This window comes from Somniosus microcephalus, chromosome 19 (assembly GCF_052327205.1).
Source record: "Somniosus microcephalus isolate GS21.2 chromosome 19, FLI_Smic_1.0, whole genome shotgun sequence".
In the NCBI taxonomy this organism is placed as follows: domain Eukaryota; kingdom Metazoa; phylum Chordata; class Chondrichthyes; order Squaliformes; family Somniosidae; genus Somniosus; species Somniosus microcephalus.
Window position 1 is genome coordinate 29,372,232 of NC_141005.1, and position 14,345 is coordinate 29,386,576.

Here is a 14,345-nt window from a genome sequence, read left to right on the forward strand (position 1 = left end):
CCAGTGTGCAGAAGAGGAACAAATTGGAGCAGGGATGAAAATAGAAAATCTACACAAAAAAGCAAATAAAAAGTTTTAAGAACATTGAAAGTAGTGTGAATAGCAATGTATTAGATGTTTGAATCTCAGATTTGTTTCTCGGGAAATCTGTTACAGTGAACACAAATGGGGCTGTTACTGCTTCCAGTTAATAGAGTGTACCGTGCCCTTTCTGTGTCAGCTACGTGCCAGTTATATTGCAAAGCGGAGAGACATGCTTGAGTGGAATGCTCCATTTCAGCTACTTCTCATTTTGTTTTGTGCTTTCTCTCTGTTGGAAAAGCCAGGGTGCTCGTTTCCTTTCATTCTCTGGCTGTCACTCTTGACAAACGGCTGTTTGTTTTGCCATGTAAACCACGTAAAAGCTTGGGCACAGAGCGAAAGCCAGAGCGGTGATCAGCTGGAAAATGGCCAGACTGAGGGACAGAGCTTTCAACACTCCCACAAATGTGGAAGAAAGCAAGCGCGCCAGTTTTCAACAGGCATTAACCTTCTTAAACCAGCATTTCTAAGCTTGCATTCTGGGCTGGCTAATGATATCAGGCGTAGACTATGTCAATTTAAAGAAGGACTGAAGTGGTGACAGAGGGGCATTGTTTCTATTTCAGTTTGTAGGCTGACCCACACTGAAGAAAATGAGCCAAACGGGACTGTGATGTAAGGCAAGTGCTGCCCCGTGGGACAAATATTTACCGGGTCCACAAACCTGATGCTGCAAGAAAAATAAAATTCCCTGTTTAGTCATTGACTCACCCTTTTATTGGCACCTTTTCCTGTTTTATAAAGTATACGGGTTATGCTATTCCCTCAGCCAATGCAGTGCAATGAAAGTCTATTTTGTTCCGCATGCATCAGATGGTCAACGAAGATCCTACTTTGCAACGAGAGGGTGGGTCCCTGCTTTGGTCAAATTGTTGCTTGTATATTTTAGATGGAATTTTTTCCAATTATTAAAAAAAAAACAAGGTCCACAGTGCATCAAGGCTGAAAACAGCAAGAAAGATGAGGTAATGGCAAACCTTGGTTGTAAACACGTACAGATTACAGCAGGAAGAAAACAATGAAGAAGAAAAGGGTTCTGCAATTTTGAGGCCTTGGTGAAAAAAACAAGTCAAGTCCAGCTTCACAAAGATGCACAATGAAGCTTCCTCTACACTGTCCCAACAAAAATTGACTTCAAACTCAAGAGTACTCCTCACCCTGTGAATCCATGGGATGCTTCTATTTCCCACCATGGCTGTTGTTATGGCTTCTGAGTGAGACTAACAATTTATTTGCACTTTGCCCATTCACATTATTCCTTCTATTCCTGCTTTTCACCTCTTTCCTGTTCCTCTTTTTCTCTCTTCTCTCTCTCTCTCTGCCCTTCTCTCTCCCTTCCATCTTTCAACTTCACGTTTAGTCTGTTTAGTTTTGCCTCAACTTTGGAAGATGAAGTTGTATCAGTTCTCCATTCAAGGCTGTGGAGCTGCTGCAGGACACTTTCAACACCAATAACTTGGTAAACTCCCTTTTTGATACTTCACCGCCCTCTGCTGGAATAAATCCTCCCACTCCTTTGTTGCCTCCAGTGATGCTTAATCACGTACTTCTTCCTAATTGTGTCACAATCTTTATACACCAGAGTATTTTTTTGCCTTCAGTTTTGTCAAGGTTTTTCCTCTAAACTCTCCTCTCCTGGTGGTGACTCATGCTGGGGGCAATCTTTTGCTACCGCATCCAAGTGGTCACTCTTCATCGATGAGTTGCAGTGTGAATATCGATACAGTACTGGCTCTGGAAGAGGTCAAGGCCAACCATAAGAACATAACCCTAACCATATCTCTACTTGATGTCCACATAAACACATTGGATAGCGATCAAGGGCATGACATTCCAGTAAGCGCTATCTTTAGCACACTGGTTAACATGCTTGTGTAAAATACCTATGTGCACTGTTCTAATGTAATTGTTAACCTACTCAGACAGATCAGACCCCCACCCCCAAGGGTTAATTCAGCTGTAAATCTATCTGTGTCTCTGTCCCCTGTGCTGTTTGTATTGACCCTATTCTGCCAACCAGGGTCATCTCTGTTCATCTCAGTAAAATATTTTCAATTGATAAATAAATAAGCAGTGCCAAATTGGATGCAGCTCAAAAATTCATTCCTAATTTATTTCTGTAAATATTTTGGCTAAGTTTTGCAAAACACTCTTTTCCTTAAACCCCCTAAAGCTATCATGTGGGATTTGTTTCATTACTTTTTGCTTAACTGACCTGATTCCAAAAAAGAGTTCTCAAGCTATATTGTGGAACACTATTGAGAACACAAGAGCGAGCGGGAGGGCTCTGTTAACAGTGGTGTTTCAATCTCAAACTGTATTTTTAAAGACCTCCCAAATGATTTCTAGACTGTTCTTAAGAGAATTAAGATTTTGCGGCTCACCCTTCAATTGAAGGAGTGACTGGTGTCGGGTAACAAAGGCGAGCTGTTGAGTTGTCTTGACGTGAAGGATCTATGGCCATTCTGTCAGCAAACGCGTCAATATCTCTCAAGTTCTGATATGTGTTTGGCTGCTGTCGGAGAATGGGTAAATTTTGCTGATGAACTCTTCGGTGTCAAGTGATATTCTATCCCTTGAATGTTTTGCACAATTGTGAATCATGTGGGCTCTGCAGTTTATTGGGAGTAACCCATCAACATTAGATTTCAACCACTAAATGACAGAGTGAGGCTGCTCCAAGATTTACAGTTGGTGGTGTCAGCACTGTAGGGAGGCTTGCATTTCACTGCGATCGTCTAACTTTTTTCTTGTTTAATGAGTTATGGCAGAGGGCTTTCCTTGTAGAAATCTAGCATGCTCCTTGCCGTTTAGCTTAGGGATTGAAACAGTCCAACCGCAAGAGAAAGAGCCTGAAAATTCCATTACTGGAGGCGCTTTTTTTTCTTCCTCCTTGAGTTTACATCGGTCAATATATAACATGGTGAAGTAAGGAAGCTAATATACACTTTCAGGATACGGCAGGAGATCGGGGAATAGTAGCCTATATGCTGAAGTACTACAAGTGGGAGAGGGAAGGATAGCATATCTCTGTGTTACTGCAAGTGGGCTCAGGACAGTACTGTACACACTGAAGTACCATGAGTGGGGTGAGAAGAATAATGTACACTCCAAGCTACTGTGAGTAGAGCTGAGAAGCCAGTGTATACTCCAAAGTACTTGGGAAGGGTAGTGTGCACCCTGAGATACTTTGAGTGGGATGGAGAATGTTGTGTATACCCTGAGGTAGTGTGAATCATGTGAGGAGAGTAGCATGCACTCCGAGGTACAGTAAATCGCGTTCTGAGGTACTGTGAATCGTGTGGAGAGAGTGGTGTACACCCTGAGCCACCGTGGGTGGTTTGTGGAGGATACTGTACACCTGTGGGGATAGTTTAATAAGGAAGGCCTTTGTTCAAATAGTGGACAAAAGAATGTGATGTGATTGCATTATTAATAATGCACAGCGTGATTTGAATACACAAATGGGAAGGGCATCAGATAAAATATAAGCTACCTTGAAAATTGTAAATATGCATTGTGTGGTGAATTTTGTGTCTTATGTTGGCTTGTTTGTGGCGCTATCTCATTGGGCTATTGATATTTATTAGAAACATAGAAACATAGGAGCAGGAGTAGGCCATTCGGCCCTTCGAGCCTGCTCCGCCATTCAATATGATCATGGCTGATCCTCTATCTCAATACCATATTCCCGCTCTCTCCTCATACCCCTTGATTCCTTTTGTTCCTAGAAATCTATCAATCTCCTTCTTAAATATATTCAGTGACTTGGCCTCCACAGCCTTCTGTGGTAGAGAATTCAAAAGAGTGAGACTGATTTCAAGCCGTTGGCTATAAAACACTTTGGGATGTCCGGTGGTCGTGAAAGGAGGAGTATAAATGTAAGTCTTTTTTTTTAAATTTGAAGCAATTGTGCTTAGCTTTGTGAGCGAGAGGCATTAAATTTGGTGACATATCTCAACCCAAATGGGTGAGTCTAACTCCATCTGGGTGAGACTCAAAGGATCGGCATGCTCATCACAGTTCTATGTCATTTAAAAAAGGAAAGCATTCACAGAGCACCTTTCACGACCTCAGGACGTCTCAAAGAGTTTTACAGCCCATGAAGTATCTAAATCACATCTCGACGAGCAGTCATTCAAACAGTTCCTGATATTTTTCTCCATATAAAATCCTATAAAGGAAACTGTTGAAATTATCTCAACAAGTCTAATCTAATCTAATCAGTCAGCCGCTCGATCGCATTGGCACTGCTGGCTATGCAATTAGTAGTAAAATTACATTTTAACACAGCAGCATTTAAAAACCGCAGCCTCTTTATTTCATTCTGACGAGTTTCCAATTCACTTCATTTTACAGAGTTATTGTCCTGGGAAAAGGAGATTTGTTGCTCATATTATTCCGATCTTGCCTTCAAATCCGTCTCAATTTAATTCGTTACTGTCTCATGTTTACTCGCGGACTCAATTTTTCCTTTGGGTATCTTTCACCAATTTAAATTTTTTAAAATTTCAATCTGTATCAATAATGATTTTGTTTTTCTTAATATTTTATCTTTACGATATAAAATGCTTTATTTTGAGATTCTCTTAGCCTTCCACCATACCCACAGCCTAGTGCCGACTGTAACCGCTGTTGTACCCACACAGCTTGCTACCTAATGCTGACAGTATTGACTGCCTTTCTCACAGAAGTAAGAGCCTAGTGCTGGCTGTACCATCTGTTAAAGCCCCACAACTTGCTGTGCAGCACAAGGTGTACCTTTTGCTATACCTGCACAGTTTTCGATCCGACGCAAGCTGTACCCTCTTCTGTATTGTCACGCGTCACCACATAATGCACGCTGGGTCCTTCTGCTATACTCAAAAATCGCTGCACCCTCTGCTATAACCGCACAGCTCATGGCCCAGCATACTCACTGCAATACTCATAATCTCACCATCCAGCACAGTCTGTAACGCTTTGCTGTATCCAGAACTATCACAACCCAGTGTGGGCTGGGACCTCTGCTATACCCCCTATTGCCCATCACCACACCACGAGCAGTACGCTCTGCTACATACACTTCCCTCACCTCCAGTGCAGGCAGGACTCTCCACTGATAACCAGGACATGCTGCCTTTTCTGCTTTACCCATACTGCCACCCCTCCCCAGTACGGGCTAGAGATCTCTGCTGCACCCAAAATACTTCCCCTTCAAATGCCGAATGCATCCGTTGGTATACCAAAACTACTACACTTCCCAACTTGGCTGTATCCTTCAGCAGTCCTGTTATACAACAGTCAGTTTGTTACCTAAAGGTTAGTTTATGCTTCTTACACAATCAGTGAAGATACACAGATCCAGACTTAAATATATCCTTCATCTGTCCAGATTTACTGCCTAGAACAAAATTTGACTCTAGTTACAATTAAAAACCTATGTTTGACCACCAAAATTCTCACGCTTTGAAACTGTATTTCAGCTGATACATTGGTGATGACGGCCAACCCGATTTCTGTCGTTCAATACTATTTAAGATAACACAACCATCAGTTTTGGCCGGGAGGAGGGGTGGGGGAGGGAGGAAGAGGGGTGCACTATTTAATCTCCAGTGCCATCTAGTGCGAGAATGCTGATAGAACAACATCCAACAGAGCTCAGTCCTGTAAGTGTGTAACTGATTTTGCAGCGCTCCATCAAGGCGAGGACGCTAAGGAGGAGTGGATAGAAAATAGGCTGTTTTATTATCCTGTCGGTAATGAAATTGACAAAAATGAATTGGAGTGTTCATGAAATGGACAGAGCCTGCAGCAGTCGCCGAGCCTTCCTCTGACTGCATTGCTTACACCTGAGACTCTTGTGGCCCCGTTACATATTGTGTGTGTGGTGCAAGCGCTGATAACGATCAGAAACGTATCTCAATTGTGAGGGGAGAAAAAGTAACTCTTTTTTAAATAAGTTTAGCAAATGTATTTATCCAGTAAACCTTGTTAATTGAATCTATTTCCAATTAGTGGTAAATTAGTAACAAGCAAATTCTATCCTTGCCTGGAGGCCAGGAAGGAACGACCACACTTCCAGTCAGACCACAACAAAAGACTTCCATAAATCCCCCGATGGTTTTCATTGACACAAGCTGCCATTTTGTACGCTTGTAAACTGCAACTCAGAATGACAGAATTTTGCTTTTCAGCTATCACATTAGTTATCTGAGCTCAGATGTTTGCACTAGTGGAAGTTTAGCTGAACTTGCATAAAGTTGGAGAGTTGCCACCTGCCCAATTTTTGACTTCCTGCCACTGACCAGAGACTTTTATCAGCACTTGCACTGCATGTATGATATGTAATGAGATCACAGAAGTATCGCGTGTCAAAGATGTAGTCAGAGGAAGGCTCTGTGACTGCTGCGGGGCCTGTCCATTTCATGAATACTCTCGATTCACTTTATGTAATTTCAGCACTCTTAGTATTATGTTTTACCGTACTGAAGGGTGTCGCAATAGAGCTGTAATTTCTAAACATTAATTCTGTCCTTTGTGTTCATTAGTGGTGAATAATTGTGTAGTTGATCTCAGGGCTGGGACTGGCCATCATAATGCTGTGAACCCACTGATAAAATCACACAGAACGTTGAATTTAGAACTTAGATTTAGAGATATTAATAGACTTGGCGTGTAACATGTCCAGTAACTGTAGAGCAACAGTCAACAAAGGAAGTAGAATGATGAACTGCATAGGTATATGTTGGAAGAAGTCATGCTAAAAAGTGTTTAGTGCTCTGCTCACACAGCACCTTGGGTTTGGCCACCAAGACATTAAAGCCCTGGAAGCAAATGTAGTGAAGAGGAATGAGACAAATCTCCTGCGTTATTGAACTGAGTTATGAGAAATGACAGGAAAAACGTGGACTTTGCAGCCTTGAAAGGAAGTGACCAACAGGGGACCTCAGAGTGGTACACAAGGTAGTGAATAGTAAAGTGACAGTCGGAAACCAGGCACTGATTCAAACTCACAAAAGGCTCATTTAGGCCTGATGTCATTCTTATCAGCATTTGTGAAGAGAAAAGGCAGGTGCTTTGTTGGAACTGCTGTGTGTCCTGTGAAGGGTAGTGCATACAGGAACAGGTAACAGTAAATCTGTATAACATGAAGGGGCCTCCATGTCAGAGGCTAAAAAGGGAAAAGATTTGGCAATGATCATTGATAATATGTTCAAGTACCTGATCCGTGTGCAGCACTATTGTGGCGGAGCCATCAAAGGACTCAGATCGTTTGTACATAATTCCTTTAACAACATGTTAGCTACAGTCTGAGTCTGTATCTTTATTTGTGCTGTTTAACTGTACAGAGTGTGGTTACTTTAACAGTGCGGTTAAAACGTGATGACGTCACACCGTTCATCACGTGATCCCCCACTGGTGGGAAAACGTGATGACGTCATGACGTCAGCCACAGGACTGCAGGGCAGTCCTCGTGGAGCCTCCAGAGAGAGCAGACCTACATTCGATGTTATCCTGCAGTTTCTTGTTCAAGCCTGTTTGTTTCATTAAAGTTCATTTTGTTTGATTGCCTGAGTAGAACTCAGTCTTTTAGTTTGGAACCCACGTTCCTACATTGGTGACCCCGACTTTCATGAACAGTTTTCGCGGAAGATCTTCAGCATGGACGCGAACGCCGTGACTCTGAAACTGCCACAGTTCTGGGAGCAACAACCAGACGCCTGGTTTATCAAGGCTGAAGCCCAGTTCGCCATCAGGAACATCGTCGCGAATCAGACCCGTTATTACTATGTGGTCTCCGCCCTCGATAATGCAACTGCCTCGCGGATCGTCAGCCTCCTCGGTAGTCCTCCTACTGACAGCAAGTATGATACCTTAAAGGCGCGGTTGCTACAGGTCTTCGGGCTCTCGAAGTCAGAACGCGCTCGCCGGCTCCTCACGATGCCTGGCCTCGGGGACTTCAAACCGTCCGAGCTCATGAGCCAAATGCTCACGCTCTTGGGTGCCGAACCGGAATGCTTCCTCTTCCGGGAGCTATTCCTCTGCCAACTGCCGGAGCAGGTACAAGCTGCCTTAGCCAGATCCGAGATTACAGACTGTGCCGAGCTTGCTGCCGAAGCAGATAAGATTTTCACAGTAACCCAGCAGTGCTGCGCGGCCACGAGGCGCCCATCCCCCACAGACGCAGTTCCAGCTCCTCCTGCAGTGGGCTGGTGTGAAAGCACGACGCTGCCGCTCTCCCTGCAGTTTTTCGCCCCAAAAAAACAAAGCTACTGCAGCGTTCCTGGCGAAGGAGGACCGGGTCTAACGGGCGCTCCGCGGTTGCGATGGCCGTCGGATCTATGGGGAAACTTCTTTACATCACCGATTCTCTATTGGGTCGACGTTTCCTTTGTGACACCGGGGCGCAGTGTAGCATCCTACCTGCATCGAATCTCGATGTGCAAGCTGGGAACCACGGTTTTTCCCTCGTGGCGGCTAATGGCGCAGCAATTCGAACTTTCCGAAAGTGGCGGGTCCAAGTCTGTTTCGGCGGTCAGCACTTCCATTGGGAATTCATCACGGCCACAGTCTCGCAGGCCATCCTAGGGGCGGATTTTCTGTGTGCCAACGGCCTCCTCGTCGATGTCCGGCACCGCCGGTTGATCAACGCGGCCACCTTCCACTCAATTCCGTGCTACCACGGTACCACCGTGGCGCGCTCTATCGCCTGCGCTTTCCCTTCTCCGGATGACTTCACTCGGCTCCTCGAAGAGTTCCCGGAGCTGACAAGGCCCACTTTCTCCTCCTCGGCCACGAAGCATGGTGTTGAACATCATATCACCACTACTGGCTCCCCGGTTTATGCACGGGCTAGAAGGCTCGAACCCGGCAAGCTCGCGGCTGCGAAAGCGGAGTTTGACACGATGGAGCGGCTTGGGATTATTCGCCAGTCGAATAGTCCCTGGTCTTCATCTCTCCACATTGTTCCGAAACCAGGCGGCGGCTGGCGGCCATGCGGTGACTACCGACGCCTGAACGACGCCACTACTCCTGATCGGTACCCGATCCCGCATATTCAGGATTTCTCAGCCCATTTGGCGGGAAATTCTATCTTTTCTAAAGTCGACCTCGTCCGGGGGTATCACCAGGTTCCCGTGCACCCGCAAGATGTCCCGAAAACCGCAGTCACCACCCCTTTCGGCCTCTTTGAGTTCCTGCGGACGCCGTTTGGCTTGAAGAACGTGGCACAGGCTTTCCAGCGCTTAATGGACTCAGTGCTCCGAGACCTGAACTTCATCTTCGTCTACCTTGACGACATTCTCATCGCCAGCACTAGCAAGGAAGAGCACATCTCCCATTTGTGTACCCTCTTTACACGCCTCAGCCAGCACGGTTTAATCATCAACCCGGCCAAGTGCCAGTTCGGCCTGCAGCGGATCGATTTCTTGGGACACCGCATAACATCAGACGGCGCCGTCCCCTTACTGACGAAGGTGGAAGCTGTTACCTCTTTCCCGCGCCCGCCAACCGTCAAGGCTCTGCAAGAGTTCCTGGGGATGGTCAACTTTTATCACTGATTCGTCCCTAAGACAGCTCAGCTAATGCAACCTTTGTACGGGGCCCTCAAGGGCAAGTCCGGTAAGGATCCAATCAGCTGGACGGCTGAGATGGACCAGGCGTTCGTCAACACCAAGACCGCTTTGGCCAACGCAACCATGCTGGCGCACCCACTTCCAGGTGCCACCATCGCCCTTACCACAGACGCGTCAGACTACGCCATCGGCGCAGTGCAGGAGCAGTGGGTGAACGGCACGTGGCAACCGCTGACGTTTTTCAGCCGTCAACTACGGAAAAATGAAAAAAAATACAGCACCTTCGATCGGGTGTTACTGGCCCTTTTCCTAGCCATTCGCCATTTCCGGTTCTTATTGGAAGGACGTCCCTTCACGGCTTTTGTCGACCACAAGCCTCTAACGTTCGCCATGGCCAAGACCGCCGAACCGAGGTCCGCTCGTCAACAACGTCACCTGACGTTTATTTCTGAATTTACCACGGACATTCAACATGTGTCTGGTAAGGACAACCTGGTGGCGGATTGCCTCTCCCATGCGACGGTCCATGCGGTTCACCTGGGGATTGATTACGCCCTCATAGCTGCGGATCAGGCCTCGGACCCAGAGGTCCAATCATACAGAACCGTCCCCTCTAGTTTCCAAGCGACCGACGTCAGTTTCCAGGCCGCAGGCGCCACGCTCCTTTGCGACGTTTCCATGGGCGTTCCCCGACCTATCGTGCCAGTCGCATGGCGCCGGAAGGTGTTTGATGCCATACATGGGTTGTCGCACCATGGTATGAAGGCTTCACAACGGCTAATGTCGGCGAAGTTCGTCTGGAAGGGTATGCACCTCGATGTCCGTGACTGGGCCAACACCTGCGTGGTCTGCCAGAAGGCCAAGGTCCAGAGTCATGTTAAAGCTCCAGTGGCTACGTTCACTGTTCCGGAGCGTCGTTTCGACCACGTGCATGTGGCCCTTGTGGGGCCACTTCCGCCTTCTCATGGTTATACACATCTCACCATGGTGGACCGCACCACTAGGTGGCCAGAGGCAATTCCTTTGGTTTCCACCACTTCGGCAGACGTCGCTAGAGCTTTCATCTCCTGTTGGGTTGCCCGTTTCGGGGTACCGGCGGACATCTCTTCCGACCTTGGGCCACAATTTTCCTCGGAGCTCTGGAACGCTGTAGCTCAGGGGCTCGGCACCAAACTTCATCGCACCACCGCCTATCATCCACAGGTGGACGGCCTTTGCGAGCGATTCCACAGGTTGCTTAAAGCCGCCCTTCGGGCCAGTCTTCAAGGTGCAGGATGGGTAGACAGACTCCCATGGGTCCTTTTGGGTCTTCGTACAGCGCCCAAAGAAGACCTGCAATCGTCCTCAGCCAAACTCGTTTATGGCCAGCCTCTCCGAGTACCAGGGGATTTCCTCCCTTCTCCCACAGAGCCATGGTCCGCCTCCCAGCAACTCGTCAGCTACCAGGAAGCGGCCAGATGCTTCGCTCCGGTGCCTACATCAAATCACGGCTTACAGAGCTCCCATGTGCCAGTGGAGCTGAAGAATGCCGAGTACGTATTTATCCAGCACGACGCTCACTGGGATCCGCTCAAGCCCCCTTACACTGGTCCTTTCCGCATCATCGAATCAGGAGACAAATCCTTTTCGGTCGACATAGGAGGAAAGCCGGATCTCATTTCGGTAGACCGGTTGAAGCTGGCTCACCTGGACCTGGACCGCCCAGTCGTCGTCACTCAACCGCCAAAACGTGGCCGACCGCTCGCAGCCGCCGTGCCAGATCAACCACAGCCGCCCGCCAACTCGACCACACTCGCCGCGCCAGCTCAACCACAACCGCCCGCCAGCTCGACCACCGTCCATCAGCTTCCTCTGCCAGGTTACCGAAGTCGCTCGGACAGACTTGTCAGGCCTCCTCGACGTCTCACTTTTGCTGTTAAAGACAATTCTGGACATGTTAGCTACAGTCTGAGTCTGTTCATCTGTCCACTGGTGGGAAAACGTCATGACGTCAGCCACAGGACTGCAGGGGCAGTCCTCGTGGAGCCTCCAGAGAGAACAGACCTACATTCAGTGTTATCCTGCAGTTTCTTGTTAAAGCCTGTTTGTTTCATTAAAGTTCATTTTGTTTGATCGCCTGAGTAGAACTCAGTGCAGGAACGTGGGTTCCTAACTAAAAGACTATCAATAAAGCAAATTATGTACTGAGATGCATCCAGAGGGCAATGGGTTACAAGTCAGAAAAAGTTATATTGACATTGTACAGATTAGTGGTGAGATCAATATGAGTATGCCAGGCAATTTTAGATACTCTGTCTCAAAAAGAATATCGATGTATTGGAAAGGCTCGGAGAAGAGTGACTCTAGACTTTATGGGCCGAACTTATGAATTTATTTTAACTGGACTAAAGAAGACTGAGAGGAGTTAGGATGCAGGTCTTTAAACTAATTAAGGGTAGAGATAAAGTTGAAGTAAGCAAGATATTTAACAGAAAATTAGCTGAAGACGATAGCACACAAGTACAAGATTCATAAACCATGAACAAGATAAAGGATCAGAAAATTATTCCCCTCACACAGGATAGTGGACAAGTGGAACAGACTCCTAAGGTAATTGGTTTGAAATTTGTTGGCATCTTGAAAGGGAACCTGGATTGATATTTTCTAAGGGGGATTGAGGGTTATACAGCTATTGTATTATTTTTGTGGGAGGGGGACATCATAGATAGTGTTCCTCGGGAGGGAGGGAATCAACATTGTGTTTGTGGGAGGGAAATCCATTATAGAATAATCATACCTAGACTGTAGGTGGGGGGGACTGAATGGGCTTTGGCCTTCCTTATCTCTAATCATACATTAAAGTTCATTTGCTGGCAGCTGTTGAAGGGATAATTACTAGTCCTAGCCCCTTTAGAGCTACCCCGAATCAGGCGTATTCCTCAGACGTTCACTTTCAACTAAAGTTTGAGGTAGCCGAATCCTAAAGACGCTTAATTGGGTCTAAAGGTCCAGACTATCTCTCCCTAAAGGAAAGGAGCAACCTGAAAATGTTACCGTCCTCCAGATAGCTCTTTTAATAAGTTTAGCTAGACTGTAACGTTCCGGATATTATGAGGGTCTGGAAAACTCCCCCAGAATTCTGCAACTCCTCACCAAAGAGTGTACAGAAATTGAGTTTGCAAGTTTGACACAGAAGTATTATGTGAGACAATTCTAAAAATATATAGATTTATTAAAGAACCGACATATAATTTACAGTTGGTGAGTCAATCGCAACATTAACAGTTCCAAAAAAAGAAAGCTTACAATTCTAGTATCAGAGAACCTACTCTCAAATCTTAACTTCGCTATAGTTTTACAGTTCTTAAAGTTTTATTCAGGATATCCACCAAAATCAAATGCAGTACCTTTGACCCCCAAGGTACAAAGAGTTGGAGACACAGAACTGGCTCTGAAGCCGAGAATTGCTTTGCCCCTTTAAAGCGAGTCTACTATCCCATTTGAGAGTTCAATATTTATACCCTTTTCTAGTGGTATATCCTTTAAGGTTTTCTGCTGATGTAAGCTAATTATCTCGTCATTTTTCTGCTGACCCCTGCAATTCTTACAGTCACCTCAGCTGTTAGCATTACAGAACAATGTCTTCTAGGTGTTCTAAGTTTATCATAAAAAACGGTGCAACAGCAGGTGCGCTTTACTTGGTATCATTTTTACGAAGGCAGATGTTTGTTACTTTTATGTGCTTCTTTACGAGGTGTAAATTAGAACACCTTGTACAGGGTGAACTATTGTCTTGTTCCCAAAGGTTCAGACTGTCAGGAGCCTTTAACCTTCTGTTTCAATAAGGTTATTGATTCAGTGTCAACAACTTATCTTATCTCAATAGCCAGAATGCTTTCACAGCTTTTTCATCGTTAGGTTTCTAGATTTCCAGACCCAGTTTGTCATGTTTTAATAAAGCCAGAATTATTTCATCGAATGGTGTATTTTTCTGAATATGGCTTATTCCTTCACACTGTGACATTATTATGTGGAGCAAGAGTTTCATGTGAGATTTCAGAGTCTGGGGAAAAGACTGAAGATGGATGCTTGAGATGGTGCAGGCACATGCTGGTGGTAATTTTTCAGTGTGTTATGGGATGTTGTGGTAAGATATCCTTGATCAGTTTTGAACGTAGAATTGAAAGCCAGTGAGAAAAGTGGTATGTCTGAAATGCAAAAGAATACGCCTGTACAATGACCAGCGAATAATGTTTACCGATTCGTGGGAAAAATTTATGCTGTGGTAAGTTTGACTCAGCAGTGAGAGTCTGGTCCGTGTCCTCCAGTGAACTCTTCTTCTTAGAAACATAACGTAGAAGCTGGAAATTTTGTTTTGAGCGTATTATTATTATTATTTCCTTTCAGAAGCTGCCAAAGTATGAGCAGTCTGTTCAGCAGCAACACCTCAAGCCTTCAAGATTCCACCTCCTCCCTGCCCCGTAAACACAGCTCCGCCAACAAGCAGCCTCTTCGTGCCCTCTATGACCTCCTCATCTCACCTATGGAAGGGGTAAGTGAATAAAGAACCAAGCTAATTGCATTTTTTATTTTCATTTTATAAATATAGTAATTGTAAAAAGAAGCCAGCAAATTTCCACTGGGAGCGCATTTCAAAGACAACGACATCAGCAATTTTCTTCAATTAATAATGTTGAGTCTAGCTACAGAGGAAATGCATTCGGCATA

At 45.7% G+C, this 14,345-nt stretch overlaps 1 protein-coding gene across 5 annotated transcripts in view; it reads left to right on the forward strand.

The window, feature by feature from the left end:
• ttc28 (tetratricopeptide repeat domain 28) overlaps positions 1-14,345 on the forward strand; it is an 859,201-nt gene that overhangs the window by 737,156 nt on the left and 107,700 nt on the right. For all 5 annotated transcript variants that reach the window (XM_085961472.1, XM_085961475.1, XM_085961474.1 and 2 more), the window contains one exon: positions 14,025-14,169. In XM_085961472.1, coding sequence (XP_085817598.1) covers positions 14,025-14,169 — 145 coding nt within the window. The remainder of the gene's footprint in view (positions 1-14,024; positions 14,170-14,345) is intronic.